The 24,162-nt window shown below is 46.7% G+C and overlaps 2 protein-coding genes across 3 annotated transcripts in view; one reads left to right on the forward strand and one right to left on the reverse strand.

Moving 5' to 3' along the window:
- Positions 1-8,915, forward strand: part of ITIH5 (inter-alpha-trypsin inhibitor heavy chain 5) — a 53,880-nt gene extending 44,965 nt beyond the window's left edge. For both annotated transcript variants that reach the window (XM_074168174.1, XM_074168173.1), the window contains 4 exons: positions 203-253; positions 1,337-1,453; positions 4,489-4,866; positions 6,203-8,915. In XM_074168174.1, coding sequence (XP_074024275.1) covers positions 203-253; positions 1,337-1,453; positions 4,489-4,866; positions 6,203-6,501 — 845 coding nt within the window. In that variant the 3' untranslated portion in view covers positions 6,502-8,915. The remainder of the gene's footprint in view (positions 1-202; positions 254-1,336; positions 1,454-4,488; positions 4,867-6,202) is intronic.
- Positions 8,916-12,160: 3,245 nt separating this feature from the next.
- The window catches only part of LOC141478752 (store-operated calcium entry regulator STIMATE-like), a 38,571-nt gene continuing 26,569 nt past the window's right edge, over positions 12,161-24,162 (reverse strand). The window contains 7 exon segments of the mRNA XM_074167741.1: positions 12,161-12,274; positions 12,843-12,927; positions 12,929-12,973; positions 12,975-13,048; positions 19,414-19,530; positions 21,027-21,110; positions 22,231-22,343. Coding sequence (XP_074023842.1) covers positions 12,161-12,274; positions 12,843-12,927; positions 12,929-12,973; positions 12,975-13,048; positions 19,414-19,530; positions 21,027-21,110; positions 22,231-22,343 — 632 coding nt within the window.

Here is a 24,162-nt window from a genome sequence, read left to right on the forward strand (position 1 = left end):
CAAACCTTTCAGGCACCTGACACACCCTGGAAGCACTTACCACTCTGTAGAAACGAAGAAAAATTGGTGTTCTAAATTCTTAAAATAGCTGCAAGAATATGTCCCATTATCTCACAGAATAATATTTTGGAAATATTATTATACTATGGTTATTTCTGCTGTTCAATAAGTAATTGTAACAGCCTGCCTTCCCCACTTCTAGGTATACGCAGACAGCAAGATAAACAAAGAATTAAAATCTCCAAAACCTCAGGTCAGTGCCTGTTTTCATGCCTTTAATAATCCAGTATAATAGTAGTTGATTTATGGAAATCTTAGTTGCATGCCGCTGTGCTATAACCATCCTGATGGGTCAGCCAAAATCCTATTTACTAGACCTTCAATGTAGGGAGGAAAATGAAAAGAAAACCAAAATAAAGAGAGGATCAGTAACGAGGAGAAGTGTGAGGAAACATAGCAAGGCAGATGATCTACAGCACTGGATCCTCATATTTGAGATTTCTGTAGATGAGGGGAGAACAGGAAGCATGTTCCCTCTGTACTAGAACTACTCAAAAAACATTTTATAAAGTAATGCTGCTGAAACATAAAAAGTGTTGTTGAAAGAAAAAAAAGCAAAAGAAAAAGAAAATTTGATAGTGTTTTGCTATTTCCCTGTTGGTTCTGCACCTCTGCTTAACATCCTTTTCATAAATAAGCCCAGATCAAGAATTTAGACTTGAATTTCACTGGATAAGGTCAAATTCACCTTACAAACTAGGGTTTTTGGCTGGTCGTATTATTAGTAACAGCTATCTGGTAGTCTGGTAGTCATGGACTGTTGAAAAACGAAGGTCGTGGCATTGTTTAAAACCTGCTGTTGATTGCTCCAATCTGATATCGAGGGAAAGTTCAGTATGAGGTGTGTCCATGCAGCAGTCCTTGGTTAGAGGATACATTTTTGTGTGCTGTGGGGGTTGTAGCCTCCCAACAGAGTATGGAGGAGTATAAAACACCTGCATGACAATTCCCATAAATCATTGAAATGCTATTCCAGGGAGAAAATATCCTGATTTTCACTTGGACTGCTTTGGGTTTTGAGTTTTCATTGAAAACCCAACCTCTTCTGTGAGAAAAAAAAAAAACAAAACAAACCAAAATAAAATAATCTTTGTGAAAAACAAAACAAAACATGGCATTTCCTGGCAAACTTCATCCAACCCTCTAAAAACAACAAACAAGGGAGTCAGAAAAAACAGGGACAGACACACTTTAAAAAGCTGTTTTGTTGCATTCTTGGGATGCTGCAGTTTTGTGTAAGTCTCTCACATTTGTCTCTTTTTCCATGTCTTCTCAGCGGATGGAGACCCTCACTTCGTCATTGATTTTCCTTCCAGCAAGTTCTCCGTCTGCTTCAATATTGATGGAGAGCCAGGGGACATTCTCCGACTGGTCTCTGATCACAAGGAATCTGGTGAGCAGCCAAGCAAAGCGGTTGCTTTTGGAGGAAAGCTGAAGTGCAAGGGCAGCTAGAGAGCTGTAAGACTTAGCACTAAGGTGCTTCACAAGCAAGAAAGTGACAGGAAATTAGAAAAAGTTGCTTTTCTGGCCAGGCAATGGAAAATTGGTGCAGACCAGTTTTCCAGCTCTAATCACCTGGATAAAAAGGTGAGGTGAATTATTCACTTGCACTTACTGACCTTCAACTTTATCGTAGCTTATGGGTAAATCCCACAGCAAGCCTAAACAAGGAGGTGGTCTTGGCCACTGTTACATACACAATTCATCTATAGAAGTGTTTGTCAACAGATTAGACCTAAACATAGAGAGAACTAGTCTTTATGTGCATACAAACTTTTCACAGAACCACAGAATTGTAGAGGTTGGAAGGGACCTTTGGCGATCATCTAGTCCAACCCCCTGCCAGACCAGGGTCACGCAGAGCAGGCTGGACAGAAACCCATCCAGGCAGGTTTTGAAGGTCTCCAGAGGAGGAGGCTCCGCACCCTCTCTGGGCAGCCTGTTCCGGTGCTCTGGCATCCTCAAAGGAAAGAAGTTCCTCCTCATGTTCAGACAGAATTTCCTGTTTTCCAGCGTGTGTCTGTTGCCCCTTGTCCCCTGTCACCAGGCATCACTGAAAAGAGCCTGACCCCATCCTCTTGACACCCGCCCTTTAGATGTTCATAAGCATTGATGAGATCCCCTCTCAGTCTTCTCCAGGCTAAACAGACCCAGGTGTCCCAACCTTTCCTCATCAGAGAGGTGCTCCATTCCCTTGGTCGTCTTTGTAGCCTCCGCTGGACTCTTTCTAGTAGTTCGCTGTCCTTCTTGAACTTGGGGGCCCAGAACTGGACACAGTACTCCAGATGTGGCCTCCCCAGGGCAGAGTAGAGGGGGAGGATGACCTCCCCCAACCTGCTGGTCATGCTCTTTTTCATGCACCCCAGGAGACCATTGGCCCTCTTGGCCTCAAGGCCACATTGCTGGCTCCTTTCCTGGTTCAGATCTTCATTGACTGGAATCAAGGGAGCAGCAATTACATCTAAACAGCAAAGACACCCCCTTGAGTGCATGAGGACCACATTGCACCCCTTCAGCCCACCTAGATTGGAGAGCTTAGCTCTTGATGATCCAGAATGGTCTGGAGGTTGCACTTGACCAGGGCTACAACAGCCACAGGCATTTTGCAAAGTGCACAAAGTGTTTGCCTGCGCCATGCAGCCACCTCCGTGCTGAGAGGTTACACAGGGGCTTCAGCTTCCTGGTGCAGAGACAGTGCATTACTCTGATGGTGCAACTTCATCAGCCCTCTAGTTACAAAGTCACACCATGCAAGTAAAAGATTTGGACTCGCCAAGATTGCTCTGTTATTGGAACTTCATTTTTACAGTGCTGTTTTCTTTAGGACAGAGCAAAGTATCCAAACAAGCTAACCAACAGCTCTGAGAAAACCCACACGATTCAGGATCTGCTTTGCCCAAGCCAGTCTGATCCCTAGGGGCCCAAACTGTGCTCTGATCCGATCTGGAATTCTAAGCAGGGCAGCTAATAAGCGGATTATGTCGTCAGCGGGGAAATGGTGGGAGGAAGGGTGTCAAAACCAGAGACAATGCACGGATTTGTTTTACAAAGAGGATAAACAACCCCACAATAAAGTTGCAAGAATTCTGTTCTGTGTGGCAGTGCTCTCGCCTCCATATTTCTGTGTTCATGCCTGTCTTAGTGAATGAGGTCCAGTTCTTGGCAATGTTTCCCTTAAACATCTTTCACAGACTGTGTTTGTGCTACCGCTTTAGTGATTCTGTGGCTCAAATGTGGAATGAGCTTGAGAAAAACAGACTCCGTAGGCGCTAGCAAGTTGAGCCTATGGAGACAGAGATGAGAGATCCCCTCAGCAATGATGGGATGTGGAGATATTTCATCTCGGTGTTGATGGCTTGGGTCCAGCTTGGGTCAGCCACAAGCCTCTGCCTTTATTGTTGCTGTCTAGTAGCTGTTCAGAGACCTGTCGAAGCAAAACACTGTCTTAAGGACAGGAAGTCACAAAAATCATTAAAATGATTTGGAATCTTAGTGTGGACACCTAAGCTTCAGCTGACTCAGTGGGATCTGCATCTTAGACTACTCAAAAGTAGTTCTTTTGGGGCAAAACTGAGGAAAGCTGGAAGAGCAGCACTGGTGAAGCTGAAAATAACCCAATGGGATTGCAGGGTTCAGGGTCCTATTCTGCAGTGATACAAAGAGAACTGAATTTCTTATGCTGCTGCCTGAGGAGGTTTAGCACTTCACTGCAGGTCTTGTTCAGTCTTTATTGGCCAAGATAGTAGCCTTTCTTCTGTGGCTTCCCAGGCTAGTTCTCTTCTCAGGAGTCAGGTAGAGGGGGACAACAAACTCCAAGTGGCTACTACCCTGAGATACTCTGAGACAGCAGCATTCAGATACACCCAGGTCCTCTTCCTAGAAGCTCAGTACAGTTGGTGTTATGAGGAAAAGCGGGCCTGCCAGCAGCTTTTCTTTGTTCTCCAAGATCTGGTATGTTTGCCCAGGTTATGCATCAACAGATTGGTGGTCGAGGTAAATCATACCACAGTTGGTTGGGCTGTAGCAGTCAGGAAGATAAATATTTGTATATTTGTCTTATGTGGCTCAAAGCCCCTGCACATCGTTGTCTTGATGATAGGTATGTCTAAGGTTGGATGGAGCTTAGGAAGCATCTGTGCTGAGGAGCAGCCGATCCTCTCCTGTAGCACTGTGTACGCAATGTACTAATGGGGCTGGGGGCACCCATCTCCAGGGAAGGCCGGTATTTCTGAGCTTGGGTAAATTTAGGTGCTCTATATAAAGTAATCAATTTGTAACAGACTGGCCGTATTGCTTTGAATACTGGTAGGTGACATAATTGAGCATGAGGTGGTGAATCTGCATGTCCTCAGTTGCAAGATGCATATATTTGAGATAATAGACCTATTCTTGGTTCCAGCTTTCATTTATTGATTGTTTTCCTGCAAGGTGTAACTGTGAATGGGCAACTAATTGGAGCTCCTGCACCACGCAATGGCCACAAGAAGCACCGGACTTACTTCAGCACCATCACTATCCTCAGCAATAAGCCAGAGAGATCTTACCTAGAGATCACACCGAAAAGAATCATCCTGGATGATGGGGAAAGGCTTCTTCTGTCCTGTGATCGGAGTGCCGTTGTACGGAGCAGCAGCCTCGAGGTGTCTGTCTCTGCCAATTCCAACGTCACTGTGACCATACGAGACACAATCAGCTTTGTCATCCTCATCCACCGTTACAAGAAGCCAGCCCCGTATCAGAGGGATCACCTGGGGTTCTACATCTCCAACAGTAAAGGCCTCTCTTCCGACTCCCATGGGCTACTGGGTAGGTAATGGGTTCTCAGATTCAGAGCTGTGAGCCAGAGAAAAATGATCCTTCCAAACAGTTTTAAAGGGCAAAGGCAGGGGGTAACAAACAAGGCGGATGGGGATTAAGTTCTCTGGTGAGACCTTTACTTTCACTCCCAAACAACTTCTCTATTGCTAGCATCCCCAACTCCTCTCCCATCTTTTTCTTTATGAGCTATCTCCCGCTATCCCAGCTATGTAGCTTTTCCTATTTTTCACATTTCCATGCTTTTTATGATTGTTCAATGCAGTTGTCATTAGAATACACATTCTTGATGTTCCCAGTACAGAGACAAAACCCAAATACTGCACAAGAACCTTGAATAAGGCACCAATAAGAGATTCTCTAACAGTAGTCCTAATTCAGAATAGCCCAGCTGCTTATTTGCTGTCAGGGACATAGCAAAGGATCTGATTCTAGGCAGAGAGAACAATCAACTGAGGAATTACAGGTTCTGAAAGAGAGCTCTAGTCACAGATACAGCACATTGCCGGAGATCGTTGGCTTTGCCTTCAAGTCCTGCACTTGCACATGTCCAGAGGGTCTGTTTTTGCAGGACTGAGCTGTTTACACCTGAGCCTGATTAAGATCGAGAAACATTAGTACTTTTTGTGGCCCCTTTCTTTCAAACGTGAAGTGGAAGAAGAGCCATCCTCACATTTTGAGAGCAATTAGGCTGTAGGAAGCCTCAGAGAATGTCTGGATGGTTGGGTTCTTTCAGCCAATGAGAAGTAGTGGTGTTTACAGTTGTGTGCAGGTGCAGAACTCTAAGACTGAAGCCATAGTTTCTGTGACATTCAGGTACCCCTCAGTTAAGCAGGAGATGATCCTTCAGGAGTGGAGTTTTGGATTTAGGCTGCTTGTGTGTGCAAACCTCTAAATCCACACTTAAGTTTGGCTGCAAAGAGCTTGTACCCAAGGCGACAAGGAAAGAGGACATGGAGCTTCAAGCCTAGCTCTTCTTTCTGCTTGCTGATGGGCTTTGTATGGGTTATATTATCCTCTAGTAACCATGGCCTACAGAGGGGAACTTGCTACTAGCAGGCCAAAAAGCTCTTTAGCTCAGCCAGTGTATCTTGACGAGTGAGAAAAGAAATTGGGTTTTATTCTAATCTCTGTCTCTATGTTTGTGAGATTTAGAAAAGAATTACAGGACCTAGATTCGTCCTGCTATTACAGAGAAGCCCTTTAAAACTCCATACGCTAAGAATCCTCAAAAAATAGCCTATTAAAAAAAAACAAACCTCAACAACTTATTTATAAACGGGCACAAAACAGCCAGTCATGGAATCTATTTTATCTTGCCTTGCAGGTCAGTTCTTGAACCATGAAGTAAAACTTCTTCAGGAATCTCTAAATGCAAGTCGTCAGCAGGTTGGGCAGAATCAAACTCAAGCGTTAAAGCCAAACCCCACGAATACCCTGAAAGTGAAGGGACGGCTCGTTCCTGTTATGTGGAAGCAGCGGAGGATCTACAACGGCCAGCAGGAAGTCGACTGCTGGTTTGCCAAAAACAATGCGGACAAACTGATCGATGGGAGCTACAAAGACTATTTGGCCTCTCATCCTTTCGACACAGGGACCAGCTTTGGGACGATGAACAGCCTTTAAGACCGATCGTAGCAATGCATTGCAGCAGCATGTGTGACAGCGGTTCCCTTTTGAAGCCTCTAGAGCTAGGCAAATTATGAATATTTCTTTACTTTTTGGTGCCAAAGAAACCAAGGCATTTTGCCCTTGGAAATCAGCTGTCTCTCTCTCATGCTAGATGAACATTGTTGATCAAATTCCTGAAGACAAGGAGGTTGGGGAGGGGAAGAGTTGAGGACATGCTTGAAAGCGTGATCAGTGCTCTCCCAGTGGGAAGGGAGGGACAAATGATCCAGCACTCATATCGAACTGGCCACAAAATAAACCCACGCAGGGATCTGTGCAATACCCCCAGGGGCTGGTGAGTCACCCAGTGAGAAGCCCAGGTCATACAGCACAGTTCCTATCTAGAGAGACCACCTTGGGTGATGCACTTCATAAAGAAGTGATTTGGAGCACTTGCTCCAACCATGGTCCCTGAGGAAAGAAGAGAGCGAGAGGAGAGGTGGGTGGATATTAATCTGCAGTGACCCATTAGCATCAAAGAGGCAACAAAGAAATCAAAACCTTAAATCAACGGGTGGCAAGAAGGTATTGCTTTCTTGATTATTGGGATGGGGTCTGGGTGAGGGTCTGAGGTCTGAGCATGAGGTTCCCTGAACTACTATGGACCCTTAAAACAGTGGTGAAAACCTTCACGTGGTTTATTGCTGTCTCGGTACACAGGCTGCACGCTTAAAAAGCATCTCCAGCCTTCAGCAGCAGCAGGCTCCCAGTCCATGAAGCATCTCATTTAAATAACATCGCAGGTTTAGTGATTTCTTGAGTCTTGACCCTCAGAGAGAAAAAAAGTTCCGCCGGGAGCTTCCACCAGACCTGCCACCTCCTTGGGCAGAGCATCACTTCTGCTTAGCAGAGATTTAAATTCTCTGAAGGATGATGACCTAGCACCTGCGAGACTTTATGAACCTACAAAGCAGACTAGACATTTCTAGCTGCTTTTCTAATGGTGAGGGAGTCTTTATTTACTCCAAATTGTCAAAAATTTTTCATCCCAATTTCCCCTGGCTCCATCGCCTTCCTTACGCTGCAGGAATTTGTACGCAGCAGGAATTTGGCAGCAGGAGGTTACAGAAGGGTTCGCCAGCCACCCCCACTGCAGGTGGTGCTGCTCTGCAAAGAAACCTCCAAACCCAAAGGCTGTGGTCTATTTTAATAAAGTGAGACATCACTGAATAATGCTATAGATCAGCCATGGGGGAGTTTGCTTAGTAGAGAACTTGGCCAAAGAGGACTTTGACAACCACAAACACATTTACATGGCAAGGCCAAAGTGAGCTCATGTATACTCTGTCTTTCCAGAAGTGAAAGGAAGGAGGGAGGACGTGGAAGCATCTCCAGGAGCTAAATGATATCCATGTGTTCAGAGAAAACAGAGTTGCCAGAAACCTACAGAAATAGGTTCAATCTTGACTGATTTTTTTGCATATTTAACAATTAAATCATATTGTTGCTGTCGGAGCTCCAGCTTCTGGTGGGGGGGGCGGTGGGGGGCAGGACGGGGAGATTTTCCAGTTTCTTGATCATCCAGTTAGTCCTGTGGCAGCAGAGCAGGTAGGAAGCATGGTTGCTTGTTCACACCATGTGTTGTGGAGAAGAGGGGAAACAGCCCAAAGCAACCAGCTAAATTTAATTGCACTGTGGAAGATCCTTACAGAGAGCTCAGTTAGTGCAAAACTCATGCCAAGGCTCACACTTTGGAGCAAAACATAAAGAAAAAAACTACTGCTTTGGGCCCAGCTATCTTAAGAAATGCTGTCCTGCGAGGAAGAACTGAAGGCAAGACCTTCAGCACAGTCCTGAGCATGAAATAACCCAAGGGGGTTAATGCTCTGCAGCATGCTCATGGACCAGAAATGAGATGAGAAAAAGTATCTGTGAAGTTGACTTCTCCACCCATGAAGACAGTGGGAAGGTCATCCAGCCCATTTCCAAATAACCTCCCGTTTCACTAGCACAGGGTGAAGAGGATAGTGGCAGTGAACTTTTGGACAGTCCAGGGTTCGGCAGTGTCTTCTTCATACTGTCCTTACCGAAAAGGAGATTTCTTTGAAGTCTTCACTCTCCTCCCACATTTTGCCGTTCAAATGTATCACAAAGGGGAGTGATTGGCTTAGGCTCTCCTCTCGTCTCATCTCTCCCTTATATAGATATGTATATATATATATATATGCACACACCCCCATATTGCTAATGCTTCAGGTGCATTATTACTCCTCTTCCTCCTCCTCCAGCCAAGGAAACATATTTCTTTCAGGGCCTGAAAAGAGCAATGATCAAGTCCATCCTCTCAGCCACGTGAAGCACCTGAAGCAATATACTCAAGTTCTCGTTAAGGCTTCAGTTATCCATTTCACAATAAATATTTTACGGTGAACGCTGCAGTGAAGCTTTCATTTGGGGAAGACAAAACAAGTTTTAAAGCTAAGGTTATGTATGTTTTATGCTACTGGACAAGCTCATATTACTAGATGGCTGAAGGAAAACCACTCAGGAGATAACAATAGGTTGGGAACCAAAGTAATTTCAGCAGAAAATGAAAAGGTCTTGAGGTCTTCAGCCTCGATACACTTGGTAGGAAGCAAGAAGTGTGTGATGTGAACAGGCCCTAGGGGTCTACTCCCACATTAAACAGAGAATTTAACCACATAGAGAAGACCAGTCCAGCCTTCAAATACAGTACCATAGGACATGGGAAATCTGAGCTTGTGTTTCTGCTGCTCAAGAGCAGTAAGAGCAAAGGCACGTCACAGATCATAAAGTTGAGTTTTCCCCACCTATAAAGGGGGCATTGCAACACCTCCCTCTCTCAGAAGGAGAATGTGTCCAGGCTTGGTCCTCACAGTCATAGAATCGTTTGGGTTGGAAGGGACCCTGAAAATCATTTAGTTCCAACCCCCTGTGATGGGCAGGGACATCTCCCGCTAGACCAGGTTGCTCAAGGCCCCATCCAGCCTGGCCTTGAACACTTCCAGGGATGGGGCATCCACAGCTTCTCTGGGCAACCTGTTCCAGTGTCTCGCCACCCTCACAGGAAATAATTTCTTCCTAATACCCAATCTAAGTCTCCCCTCTTCCAGTTTAAAAACATTATCCCTCATCCTATTGCTCCACTCCCTGATAGAAAGTCCCTCCCCATCTCTCCTGTAGCCCTTTTAGGCACTGGGAGGGGCTCTAAGGTCTCCCTGGAGCCTTCTCTCCTCCAGGCTGAACAACCCCAACTCGCTCAGCATGTCCTCACAGCAGAGGTGCTCCAGCCCTCTCATCATCTTTGTGGCCTCCTCTGGAGCTACTCCAAGAGGTCCATATCCTTCCTGTGCTGTAGCACAAAGAGCTCCCAAGCAGCGCACGTACAGGTACACATGTGTTCTCATCTCCAAGGACATCACAGAGCACTTAGTTTTGCAGTGCTACGGTTAAAGATTGGAAGCTGCTCAGATGGCTGAGGAATGAGGGCTGAGCAATCACTTTGGAGTGAAAAGGAAACAATTGCACATCATTTTAGACAAGGGAACAGGGCTCCTGAATTTAGGGTTGCTGAAACAGCACTGGCTATGCAATGCTCGAGAGGGACAACTTCACATCATACTTGCCCTGCTATTACCTGCTCCGAGCCTTCTCAACCCACCTCAACTAAGGGCTAAGATGAAGACCACACCACTCGCCTTCTAATTTAGGGCAAGGACTTTGCTGTGGCTGAGTGTGCACCCTTCACACACTGCAGCGTTGCTCTACTCAGCCCTGTAGCAAGAACAAAACCCAAAATACCAGTACGCCTCAAAACGGGGAGCAAATTTCTAACAGGGCAGCTGTTTTAAATCTATTTTCAGTCAAGACCTGAAACAGCCCAGGAGTTACTCCAGCGCAGAACTCTTGCCAGACAAGCAAAAGTTGCATTGTGAAACTGATTTCACTGCGCAATAGAAGCGATCTCTTTGGAGAGCTGTGTGCCATGTGTTCCAAAAGCCATTTGACATGCCAGCACAAGTAGGATTTTCACCCCTCATTAAGTAAGGAAGAAACAAAAAGGGGCTTAATTTCCAGAGATGCGGTACACGGCTGCACAGCTGCGAGGGTAGCCAGGCACATCTTAGTCCACCAAGGGCCATGCAAGTCTGAGTCCCATCTACTGCTTCTAAACTACTTTGAAGTTCAGGAAAAAAAGCACAAACTCAGAAAACCCCATAAAACCCGAACATCTTCACACGGTCTCAGCTCAGCTTTAAAAGTCAAAAGCCATCCAAGTTCAAAAAATCCAAATCCTTTATTTTCTACTCCCAAATAAGGCGAATTTTACCCAAGAAAACACAAGGGATGGAAGGAATTATCTTTTATTTTCCCACCCAACACTTCTGGGGACCGTCTTGGACCTGTCTATGCTTCACCCGGGTCTTTCGGTTCAGTGGACCCTGGATCAGGCCCTGCTCTGAGGACGATCCACCATTTGGACACCACAGCTGTGTGTCTGCACCCAGTCTGGGACCACACTACGCAGCTGCTCCGTGTTCTCTCTCCCTCCGCACGAGAGCTGCGAAGGGGTTTGCATTTTTGTGTGTTTATAGATGAATACTGTATGTTAACAAGGGAGGAAGGGAAAAGCCCTGCACTTCACATCTGGAGCCAGGATCTGGGATGACCCAGGGGTCTTCTGCTACAGCAGTCCCACCTGAGGCTATTCCCTTACAACCAGAACATCAGGGCTAGTTAATGGGGCTTCAGTTGACTCTTCAGATCTAGTTTTTGAATGGGGTCCTGCAGAGATTTTATATGTTTAAAATAAACTAGGTGAAAACAGTCAACTTCTAGTTCCTGGTAAACCACTCACTTGTAAGGTGGCAACTGGGACCCATCTCTGAATCTGTTCTGGTCCAGAGTGGTCACAGGCTGATGCTACAGCATCATGAAGTGGCTCATACCGAGCACCGTGGCTCAGTTCTTCTTCTGCAGGCTTACCGGGATAGCCCAGCTACAGAAAGGCAGCCTGCCCTGCGAGGAACTGGTCAGGAAAGATTTCAAACAGATGCCCTTCACAACATTTGGGTCTTGCAAAACATTAAGCACGTGGAAACATTCCAATTATGAAGCAGTTTTAGGTCAAATATTTATTGCATTCCTTATAAAACAGTAAAAAGCATCAGATCCACTGACACAAGCTTCCCATTTCAAGACATTTAAATAGATATCGCGAACCAATTCTTTGGACTATTGTGCATATAAAACTATTGTGCATATAAAACTATCACATTTCAGCTAGTACAGAATAGATCTATTTTTTCTCCTCCCTATAAAAAAAAAAAAAAGCAGACAATCTTTTGATTACAGTCTCTAGCCCTGAAATAATGTAACACCCAGGGGGTGGGCCAACCAGGAGAAGGACATACCCCTACCCCTAACCTCACCGTGCCTGCACGTGTACAGGTCAGGGTCAGGCAGATGCTACTCAAGCCTGTACAGGATGCCCAACCACCACCCCAAAGAGACAACTGCAGAAGACTAGGCCGGCAAAAGGATCTCTGCAGATCCATAGGGATCAGCTAGCATTCCCCATCCTGCCCTTCCTCGTCCAGCTCGAGGAACACGGTGCTGCTTCCCTTCCTCCACCTCCTTTGTCTCGGTGCTGTCAGATGACCACTTGATATCTGGGCTGCTTCATCTTCTGGTTCCTTCCCTGGAGTCCTGAAATATCCTGGTCACTTTCAGACTGATCAAAATCCATGTCTGGAGACAGTAATGGCTAGAAAGGAAAACAGACAGACGGTGATGGAGTGAAAGTTCTCAGCTCTTCTTGATACTGCTTGCTGAAGGGGACAAGCACCCCTGCAGGGGTCTGCTCCAAGATCTAATCCTCTCCAGCAGATGGGAAAGGTCTCAAGGTCAACTTGACCACCTCTCCAACAACAGCCAGACAGGTTTGGGCACAGATGCTGTGATGATCTGGTGTCCCACCATCCCACCCCTCCCCTCAAGAACCAAACAGGCAGCTAAAAGCTCTGTTCACCATGGGACAGGACTCAGACATAGACATGCACGATCAGGCATGCAGCCTCAGTGGAGATGTACAAAAATTAGGCCACATATTTTGCAAACAGCTGCACCAAATGTAGACCTTTTCCCAGGCCCCCAGCTGCTTATCTCCAGAGCTCAGCCAGGAGAGCAAGCAGAGGTACAGAGGCAGCTTCAACCATGGCCAGGAAGCTCAGGAGTGGTGTCCTAGCCTGGTAGCATCTTATTCCTCCCTGGCACAGCAGCTCCTGGCTCAGCCTCAATTGTGGGAGCCAAAACAGAGCACTGAGCCCTCTCACTGGTACCTCTCCAGGTAAGAAAGCCCACAGCTTTGCTCCACGATCAAAAGGCTGCCCATTGCCTCCAGAGACACCTACTCTCTCAGTAGCTAACTTCAGACTCGAAGCTACCAACAGGCTCTTTTGAGCTAACTGGCTGCCACTGGCCCGGAGCGTTTGCACGATGCAGACAGAGCCACGCGTGGGACATCCTCCAGCCACATCATCTGGAAGAGGAAAAAGGCCAGATTTTACTCAGGCTATGGCCGCACTGACCTCAGAAGAGCTGAAACCCAATGCCAACCAGCAGGCTGGAGGCACGAGCAGTTTGCATGGGTAATATTCATGTCTTGACAGATTGTTTGCTGAACCCCATCCTACCTCAAAAAACCCAGCTTTGGGCAAGAAAAGCCCTACTGTCATAACCCCTGACAGCAGCTAACCTCTAAGGACAGCTGAAGTGCAGTTGACCCTTGTGCTACAGCTTGTGTCATGCCCAGCAGTACTCGGGAGCTCAGTCGAACCATGGGATTTCTGGTAAACACTAGTCATCCACATCAGAAGCCTGGCCAGGTCCCTGGCACCTCAGCACCCAACTCTACAGGGGGGCCTAACAGCACAGTCAAGGGCCTCCAGTTTTATTTCTCTAGATGAGCAACACCAACAGCTCTTTCCCCCTCCTCCACTTGCTCAGAGAACCCAAACAGCATCATTAGTTCATGGCTGATGCAGGGACAAAGGGCAGGAGCTTCCTCCAGCCAAGCAGTATAGACCTCCCACCCAAGCCTCAGCCCCATCTGACCCCACTTTCCTCCAAAGACTGAACCAATGCACTATGAAGCTTCCTTCTGTGTGACCAACAGCAACAGCTTTCCAGCTCAAAGGCACAACTCAAGGGTCGTTGCGAACCGCCACAGAACTGCTACAGGTTGGAGGGGACCTCTGGAGATCATCTAGTCCAACCCCCTGTCCTAGAGCAGGTTGCACAGGAACGTGTCCAGGCAGGTTTTGAATGTCTCCAGAGAAGGGGACTCCACCACCTCCCTGGGCAGCCTATTCCAGTGCTCTGCCACCCTCACAGAAAAGGAGTTCCTCCTCATGTTTAGGTGGAACTTCTTATATTCAAGTTTGTGCCCGTTTCCTCTAGTCCTGTCACTGGGCACCACTGAAAAAAGACCAGCCCCATCCTCTTGACACCCACCCTTTAAGTATTTATAAGCATTGATCAGATCCCCCCTCAGTCTTCTCTTCTCTAGACTAAAAAGAGAAGTAAAACCAGGAGCATTGGGAAAACTAGTCTTATCAGTGGCGACCTCCGTGCACAGTGGTGAATTAACATGCCCTCCACTTCTTAGCACTTCAGCAGCACCATGGGGCCAGTCACCACAGCAACAAAACGACCAAACAGGAAAAACAAACTCCAATGAGTCAATGACTTCAAAGGAGCAGAAGAGCCCTGGGGGAAGATTTCCTTCCCACCCTCACGCACCAGCCCCTCCAACCTGATGTTTTTTTTTTTATCTTCACAGCAGCACGTCAAACACTCCAAGGATAGCAGTACATCAGATTAAGCTCTCTTGCTCCCCGTCCCCCCCCATTGGTCTCAAGGAATTTTTTTTTGGTTCAAGACACGCACTGGAAAGTTTCCATCTCTTCCAAGTGAAGATTTCCTCTGTTTATCATATTAATATTGTGATGCTGTTGAACCATGAAAAAATGGGTGGGTGATTAGTCACACAGCACTATGAACTCACTGAGCTCTGACAGGCTGCAACAGGCCAGTTTTAGGGCCTAATGAGCTGGTAATTTCGGTGGGTTTCAGCTGAAAACTCACATCTCCTTGCAGCCAAGCGTGGATGACAGAGCAGGCACTGAATTTTGATCATCCAGACCCATTCAGGCTGCTACCTGCCCACCGTACAGCTCACACAGAGCTGCTCGAGCCAACAGGCCCCCAGCAACCTTTCCACAATTCCCTGGGGAGCTCCATCACAAGATGGCACCTCATCGCTGTGACAGTCATGGGACATACCCTCCCACAGATACGGTTTTCGAGCCAAACTCCAGTTTGAGAGTTTTCAGCACAACTTAGACAAAGCACTTCCCCTGCAGATGCATCCAGGTCAGGATCACAGCAGGTCAGTGACACAGCTGGGGACGGACCACAGTTTCCCAGTCCCAGGACAATGTGCTACTGTCTCACTCAGCGGTCCTCAAATACTTCATGCATTCCTCCCAACACCAGGAGGCCAGCAGCTTGCAAAACAACATGAGTCATGCTACCGAAACACGGCTGCCCATGTGCCCTGCTAACCTCTCCTGTCCGGGGAAAGAGGCTGCCTAACTGGTTTGGTACTCCATCTAAGCAGATCCGTTGAACCACAGAATCACCACAGTTGGAAGGGATCTCTGGAGATCATCTAGTCCAACCCCCCTGCCAAAGCAGGGTCACCCAGAGCAGGTTGCACAGGAACGCATCCAGGTGGGTTTGGAATATCTCCAGAGATGGAGACTCCACCAACTCTGAGCAGCCTGTTCCGGGGCTCTGCCACCCTCCAAGTAAAGAAGTTCCTCATGTTTAGATGGAACTTCCTGTGTTCAAGTTTGTGCCTGTTGCCTCTTGTCCTGTCACTGGGTACCACTCAAAAAACAGACTGGCCCCATCCTCCTTAAGTATTTGTAATCCACCCTTTAAGTATTTGTAAGCATTGATAAGATCCCCAAGACGTCCCCTTAGATAACTAAGCCACCTCAGTGGCAGATGAGAACTATGACACAGGTTGTCAAACAAAGAAATGGGGACATTTCCCTGCTAGCCATGGAAACCCGTTTGCCTAAAGCTCCACCAGCCTGGTCTAGAGGTAGGGACCATCCCACCATCCTCCTGCATCTGAGCTTCCATAGGTTCCCGTGAGTCACTAGGGTAAGAGAACCTTCTTCCAGAGGCACCTTTATGCCCATCTTAATTTAGTTTAGTTTTCCCGTAAGGACCAGGCACCTCGGTTCACCTTGAGCTATTTAAAATTCAGCTCAGTTAAGGAATGAGCAAATCAAACTCGCTCTTGAAGTATTCTTCAGTACTTAGAAGCAAGCAACATAGGTGCTGGCATTCATCAGCATCTTCAGCCTAGGGATTTGCCAAAAGTCACAGCTCCTATGAAGGGAATTGGCATAGGTCGTGAAGTCCATGCTGACCAAAGGCAGGTGCCTACATCCCAACCTTAAACTAGCCTCTGGTTTCACTCTAATGGTTCTCACATCTACCACTGTTGTTAAACCAAGTTTTGCTTTAAGGCTCATCTCTGGAAATGTAAGCCTCCAGAAAAGGAGCAGAAACTCACACAACCACCCTTGGGCAAAAAAAGAGAAACAAGTTCAAAAAAAGGATCAAATAAAATATTATTAAAACTGTTTCCTCCACTCAGGAAAGCAACTCAAAGAAATCCCTGATAAGATCTAAAGTTTATTGACACTCGCAAGGGCAAAGGAAAAGAAACTCGGGTCAAGGACAGGACACATGAAAAGCAGAAATAGAGGCCATGGAGATGAATGCATTTCCCCAGCCTGGAGAGCACTGGACTCAAACTGGCACTCAGAGATCTCTTTGCATACCACGAGAGGGCAAAAAAACCCCACTGTGTGAAGACCAAGGCAGGGCACAAGTCTGAAACAACAGAAAGCTTTAAGGCTGACTTGGAAGGAACGGTGAAATTCTTCCAGCCACAAGAGTGAGTTTGTCCCTTTCAGGGTTTCAGTATAAATGGAGCAAAGGCTGAGTTCTTTATGAGTTGCTTAGATGTGGTGTTGGGGGATATGGTGTAGGGAAGAACTTCGTAGAGTAGGGTAGATGGTTGGACTCGATGATCCCAAGGGTCTTTTCCAACCTAGATAATTCTATGATTATAAGCAAGAGCCCACGGTCACATCTGTGGCTCACCAGGAGAACCTTAAAATCCACAAGAGGGTGCCAGCTCTTTGGTCTACACTGCAGCCACAGAGTCAGTGAGTGACATGGGTGGCAAGATTCCTGGTTGCTGGGTTTCTTCTTGCCACCCAGCTGGTCTACCAAGCCTAAGACAGAGCTGAGTTTTCCTGCTGTCCCTACAGAAAATAGGGAGTTTGGGTTATGAACAGGTTAACTTCAGCCACCTCTTTCCGTTCTCCTTCCTCTCTCTCCCTCCTTTCACTTGAACTAGCAGTTCGTGTTTGGGAAAATACTCTCTACTGGCAAGATAGGCAGAGGGTTGAAATTCAAGAAGGCAGCACGATGGGGAGCTGTTGGCGCCTGCTGCCAGACAGCCCTGATGAACCCTGATAAACGGCGGGACACATTAGCCTCAGCCAGCTCTGCCCTGTACAGATGCTTCTCAGCCCCCCTCCTTCCTCCTCCGCTGGGCAGTGGGGAAGGAAGAAATTCCCCCACTTGAACAGGTTATTAGCAGCAACCAGCCCAGAAGATCCTCATTTTCTCTTTTTGAGCCTAAATTCCAGCCAATGCAGCTGTAGGGCCCAGCCAACCAACATGATCTTTAATTTATAGCCTAAGAAGTTGACACATGAAGCAGAAGCCTACGTGTCAATCCCATTAGTTGATTGAGGCCCAGTGCCAAGAAGCAGAATTGGAAAAGCAGGTCACCCATTTCTCTACATCCTCGTTATCTTCTTTCTCTGCCCAAATTATTTGTTGGGCCAGAGGCACTGGAACATGTCTGCCTCCTTCCTGCTCAGTCTCCACAGACTGCTCCAGGTACAAATCAGTCCCCTTGGGACCTCCACTGCAGTGGTGGCTCAGAGGGTTTCAAGATGGATGGATGACCTGCACACTGAAGGTCTCAGCAGAAATTTGTCCGAGAAAAATGAGGAGTAAGGCAGAGGGCCAGCTCCATTTCCATGGGGGACCAGTAACTACACTGCCATCTGTGTATCCACAGCCACCACCATCTATGGGATTGGATGCTGCAAGTTCAGGTTTAGAAGGCTGGGAAGGAGGTTGGTGTCTCAACTAGAGATGTTGCTTCCTCACTCTTGCTTCTGAGCTGGTGTAATTTTAACTGATCTTAAACCTTCAGGAACACACCAGCACATCCAGTCAGTAAGGCAGATCTTCACCACCAGCTTTACCTTTTGAAGCAGACCTCCAATCTAGCTCTTCTGAGGAAGTACCACTCTCGAGCATCAGTCACCACCAAGAAACCAGGACTGTGCCGTACTCAGGGGCAAGTTCATGCCCAGAGTCAATCCACCTGCACGTACTAGGTATAAGTTCTCAGCTTCAATGCATAACCACCAAGGCATACTGGTACTGCCCAGCTTAGGCATCTCTTCCCTCCTCTCTCCAAAACAATAAAGACTTCTCAAGAATGCCCTCACCACACACACTGCTCAGAAAACTCCCTGGGGCACAACATTCACATGTTTCTGGTGACCCCGCCAAGCTACAACTGTTTATCTGGAGGCAGGGCCAGGAATGACTCACTTGTCTCAACAGCTGCTCACATCTGCCTGGCCTTCCTGCCAGAGGCAGGATTCCTCTGACACCGCGTCCCCACAAGCGGCAGCCACTTCCCCACTGCATCCTTGAGCTGTGGAGGCCACGGCTGCTGTGCAGACTGCCAAGCACACTGTTAAACACTGTCACCTCCACGTGCGTTGCAGTGTCACTAGTAATTGGCCATCCCACCCATCAGCACAAGAGAGGAGTTACTCTTTATAAAAGAGCTTTCAGAGAGCAAGAGCTATTTCTGTTCATCCTTAATTCCTCAGCAGAAGCTACTCCAGGAGCCAGCCTGCCACCACCAGAAGCTCTTATCTCGGCGAGTCTCACCAGCAAACTATGGGATATCAGCAGTCGTTCAGAGAACGCTTTGAAACAGGGTCTGGGTGCCCGGGGAAGGAAGGAAATTCAACCCAGTGACTCAGGTTGGCCTCTGCCCAAAAGCCGATGAGAAGCACAGACACCACCTGCCCATTGAACCATGTGTCATTAATAAGAACAAAGTCTGTCGGGACTGGACCATTTCGTGCCCCCCAATAACTTCTAAGTGTCGAGTTCACACTGCACAAAATACAGCTTCCTACAGCTAAGGAACCATCATCTGGCTGAAAAAACACCAAACACTGACAAAAAATAGGATCCCTTGCTAGGCCTTGTCCTCTAAAAAGGAGGCTTCCAATTAGAGCGATGAAAGCAAGCTCTTCTAAGCCAAGATTAATTACAATTAAAAATGGGAAATTTGAGAGAGACAGTGCAGAGGTACCCACCAACTTCAGGCTGCCACTCCAACAAGGCCACACTGGTTAGTGCAAAAGCTAGCTCATACCCCACCAGATACTGTCATCATTTAGGGCAATATTTCAACATAGTCTATGACATTCTTCATCGTCAGAGAGGGTGAGACCCTCCCAGAAAACACCCCTCTGTTGACCTCAGCTGCATGCATGAAAAGTTTGTTTGGCTTCGCAGGCTCATCCCCCACATTTACAAAGAGGATTAGGCAACGTGACAGCATGTTGCACAGTTGTGGTAAAGCCCATCAACCACACCACAAGCTCGCAGTTCGGTCTCAAACACAGGACATCCCCTTGGTCTTACCTGAGAATCCTCAGTCCACCTAGCCTGAGAAGTTTCTGTAGATCCATTGATGTCCAGGGTGTCCTTCTGCTTGTATTTCCTCATGATCAAGCTGTCCACAACCCAGAACATAATGGCCTTGGGGAGAAAGAAATTGCATTAATAGATTGCGGAGACTAAAGTCACTCAATCACAGCTACTTTTTCCTCCTTCTGGTTTCCCCAGATAGGCAGCCTTGGTCAACCTTATTTAATATTCAAATTAACCCTGCATCAGGTGTATCCATGGAGGTTGGATGAGTTGAACTCCTGAGGTCCCTTCTCATATAAACCCTGTTGATTCCATAGTTGTTGAAAACCAAGAGTAAAGAGACTGAGATAGGCTGAGGGTTATCAATCATTGGAACAGGCTGCCCAGGAAAGTGGTTGAGTCACCATCCCTGGATATATTTAAAAGACAGGTAGACATGGTGCTGAGGGACATGGTTTAGTGGTGAGTTTTCACAGTACTACATTAACAGTACTACATTTGGAATGGGCTGCCCAGGGAGGTGGTTGAGGCACCATCCCTGGAGGTATTCAAGAGAGGAGTTGACATAGTGCTTGGGAATATGGATTAGTGTTGGGTGGTGTGGTGGTGTGTGTGTGGGTTGCGTGTGTGGTGGTTTTTGTTTTTGTTTTTTTTTTTTTTTTTTTTTTCATTGGTTGGACTAGATGATCTTAAAAGGTCCCTTCCAACCTCTGTGATTCTGTGATTCTGTGATTAACAGTTGGACTCAGTGATCTTAAAAGGTCCTTTCCAACCTAGACAGTTCTATGACTTTAAATTTCCACCAGAAAATAACTATCGAACCAAGCTCCATGCAACATTCATCTGCTCTGTCTGCACCAGTCCCCAGTCAGACTTTGAGACCAGAGTTTGCTTTCAAATAAAAAAAAAAGCAGTCCGAGGTGGCAGAGAGGCTGGTAACCTCAACTTTGCCAACACTGCATCCACTGCAATGCTCATGGTATGAGTTGAAAAGAGTCCAACTCTCTCCTTGTCCAGGGGGCATCTGAATAGTAACACCTTGTTCTCACTTCCCATCTTAGCAGGAACTGAGCAGCAGGTCAAGGTTTACCCAGAATCAGGGGCACCAGGAAAAAAGCTGAGCTTTCAAGAGGTTTTGCTAAACTTTTTTGGAGGAGAACAGTAGTTTTGGGTAACCTGAACACCTCACCTTGCTGTAATGCAATTTGAAGTCTGGCCAAGTGGCTAGACTGACAAATTGCCAGAGGTCACCACTGACAAACCATCCTATAGGAACATAAAGATCTTTGGGGCATCCCCATGCCTGTAACTTGCTGCTGAGATGCAGCCCTCAGCTAACGAGGCCCAGCTTTCCTCAAAGAGTGAAAGAGTCAGCCACCCAGCAGCTTGGACAAGGGAGTGGGAATTACAACCATGGCAGCACAGTAGCGACAGATTTGTGCATTTGTGGCCATAAATATATTTGTTTCCACTCCCCTCCACCCTGTCCCAGCCACTTCAATTACTCAAGGCTGCCCCAAGCCAGTTTCTGTACATGCTCCCTGTTGATGGAGGACCATGATTTCCAAACCACCTCACCCAGTGCTTACAGAGGCATCACTTACATTGACTATAAAAGGCACAACAATCACAACCATGACGAGTTCCAGCTGGGGATCTGAGACGTAATGCACGAAGATCTTCTGCAGCTGCAGAAAAGAAAGCATTTAGAAGCATTATTTGAAGAGCTCTGTTGTGAAATCTTTGCTGCAAACTGCTTGCCTTCTTATACCAGCAGCCTCCTACAGCTAGGGCTCTGCAGCCTTTGCTTTAGCCCAGCTCTTTGAAAGATGACATGGGTTATTCTTTTAGCCCAGCTGCCAAACATACAATTTGGTACAGAGCAAGAAAGAAGTACTGCTAGTCTTTCAGTGTAATTACAGATCAAAACAACTGGTGGGACTTTCCATGGCTTCTTGGAGCCTCGCTGGAAAATAAGGACACCAGCCATGAGCGTGGAGAGGAATCCAGCAGCATCTCTGAATCTATCAGTGCTTGCTGCTGAACAACATGTTCACATCCAAGTCTGAGGACAGTAGGCTACTGGGTTTGAAGCACAAGCCCTTAACAAGGAACAGATAAGTGCTCCCAGATTGCTGTAAATAACTCTTCAGTCAAGTCACATCAGCCTGTGAGGTACCAGGCACTCTGTCTAAATGCCCTCAAAACTGGAGTTACCCATTGACTCCCAGAATTGATTTTTATACCCATCAAACCTACCCACCACCAGGTACGTGGCTACAAGTGCCACAGGTTATTATTTTTTATATTTTAAAAGAGAAACTCATGATCAACACAGTTACCATTGCATGAACTACAACACAGAAGCAGCTGGGGAGCAGGGATGGGAAGGACAACATACTACTTGGATAGTTCTTCCCAAATTAACCTCCAGGAGTCCCCCTAGTTTAGGTATGGGATCATGAAACACCAAAATGAACTGACAAGACAAGATAATATAAAAATCCTCTGGCAGAACTGAAGTAGTTCAGCTGCCAGCCCAGCCCATTTTATCCTTCCAAGGATGGAAAAGAAAATTAAAGCAACATCGTATCCCGCTAGCTTTTGACTAGCAAGAGAATGTACCAAAAGCCAAACTGTTACAAAAGGCACGTTTCTCCAAACTTAAGTAACACCTAATTATTAGAGAGACGTCAACAAGTCATAAGGATTAAAGACCTATGATGATGGGGACGACTAATAAGGCAAAGCTGACAAGAAACAAACCACACAGCCGTGGCTGGGAAAAATTACAGCTCAGGAGCTTACCTTTGTCAAACCAGGGATGAACATGACAAGGCTAATCACAGCCTTCCCCAAACCCGTTATCAGCAAGTAGAGGCCACACTGGTAAAGCCAGACAGCAGCTCGTGGAGGGTCACCTGGGAAAAGAGCATATTAGATCTGAGACAGAGGACAGGAGGAGACAGCCCTGCAGAAAAGTTGCCTCATGCTTGATACCCGGGCTGATCGGAGGGACAGGGAAGCGTTTCCACATTGCAAGTTTTGCAGTGAGACAAATACTCAATACTAAACTTAAAATTAGCTGGGAGGTTTTTCTCTCTCTAGTTGTAGGAGCATGTGGCTGCGGTAGAAAGGTTTGGTGTCCCTGCTGGGTCTACAAGTTGTTACTCCACTGAAGATCAAAACATACCAAGATTTAAGCTCAAATCTTTCTAGTTTAAACAAACAAAAAAGTAAATCTGACTTGTATTGAAGAAAATTTAGTAGACAGGTGCAGCTCACCTGCTACCATCTTTACCAACTGATGCAGAGAAATAAGTGCAGAAAGGGAAAAACACGCATCCCACTTCCATTTGAGCACTTCCATGAAAAAGGCATCCCACTTCCATCCACTCCCTGCACCAGGGCAGCTGTTTGGCTTTCACACTACAGTTGTGCTTTTGAATTAAACTCAGGTAAGCAAGAAAGCTCACCCCCATGAGACACGACATACACCACTACCACCACTGGCCTTTTGTTCTAGAAGCTGGTTGTCTTTTTCTGCTCCTTTTAGAGCCGATTCCAAAATGGAGATGGCAATTAACCAGACCTCTGGTTAATTTGAAGGGCAAGCAAGTAATGCACTTCAGACATAACTCAAAAAGCCCTACCTACCTAGCAGATGCTAACACTATGCATATTTAGCTGCCTGCTGTCCTGCTTTCCATTCCACCAACCTGCCTCTGAAATCCACCATCAAAAAAACCTTCTTGCCTTGCATCTCCTCCCCCATTGCCTGTCCTTCCTAGATCAAGGTCTTTGCTGGAGCAAGAGTCCTACAAGGCAGGCAGTCACCTCCTGTACAGGGGAGAAAGACACAGCTCTGGCTCTGCCTGAAGACCTGAAATTCCCCATGTTTATCCAGCACATACTCCTGGGCTTTCAAGGGCCACAGTCCAGTGGTTTCACAAGCACTTAATGGAAAAGCCATTCCTGGTAACTATAAGGAGACAGGATCAAGTTTTATGAATCTTGGTTTGGATAACAAGTATTTCTCCTCCACTCAGAGGACACACAGCCTCGGAGAGGCATGTTTTCCCTCTCCTTCAGCCACTGATGGGCACTGCCAGTATCGACCCCACAGCACTGCGCTACTTTGAACTAGATGGATACACGGATTTGACAAGAGGAAACCCTGCTTGTCCAGGAAGGTAGGCGAGGTACCCACCTCCTCAAAGTACAGACCACTAAAATCCTTTATGCAGGGAAATCTTGAAAGCTCAGAAATCTCAGCATCCTACTCAGATGGTTCCTTAAGAGCATGTGTTGCTTCAGGGCATCAGTCACTTGGTTTGCCCCTTCTCTGGTACCCTTTTGCCAAGGTTCCAGAGATCTCATTTCTCTTCATCCCATCAAACCTAAAAAAGTCTGCAAAGATGGGTCCCTCGGCTTTTCCCCCCACCCTTTTAGCAAATAGGAGCCTCCTAGGAGTAGCTCACAAAATCCTGGAGCGTTTTAACCAGAACAGTAAACGGATAATCCCTTCCGAATTAAAGCTAATCCCGATAGCAGTCCTCAAGAGAAGATACTGCCGGACTGATCCTCCTCTATACAAGGACCGGTCAGTATCCTGCACACTCTTCTATTAAAAAGAAATAAGAATAAATCAGTCATTAAAGACAGCACCTGCAATTTTCTCCCTGCTAAGCCTTACCTAACCAGTTGCCAGCAATAGTCTGAAAAATTCTCATCACCATT

This window comes from Numenius arquata, chromosome 2, assembly GCF_964106895.1.
Source record: "Numenius arquata chromosome 2, bNumArq3.hap1.1, whole genome shotgun sequence".
NCBI lineage: Eukaryota > Metazoa > Chordata > Aves > Charadriiformes > Scolopacidae > Numenius > Numenius arquata.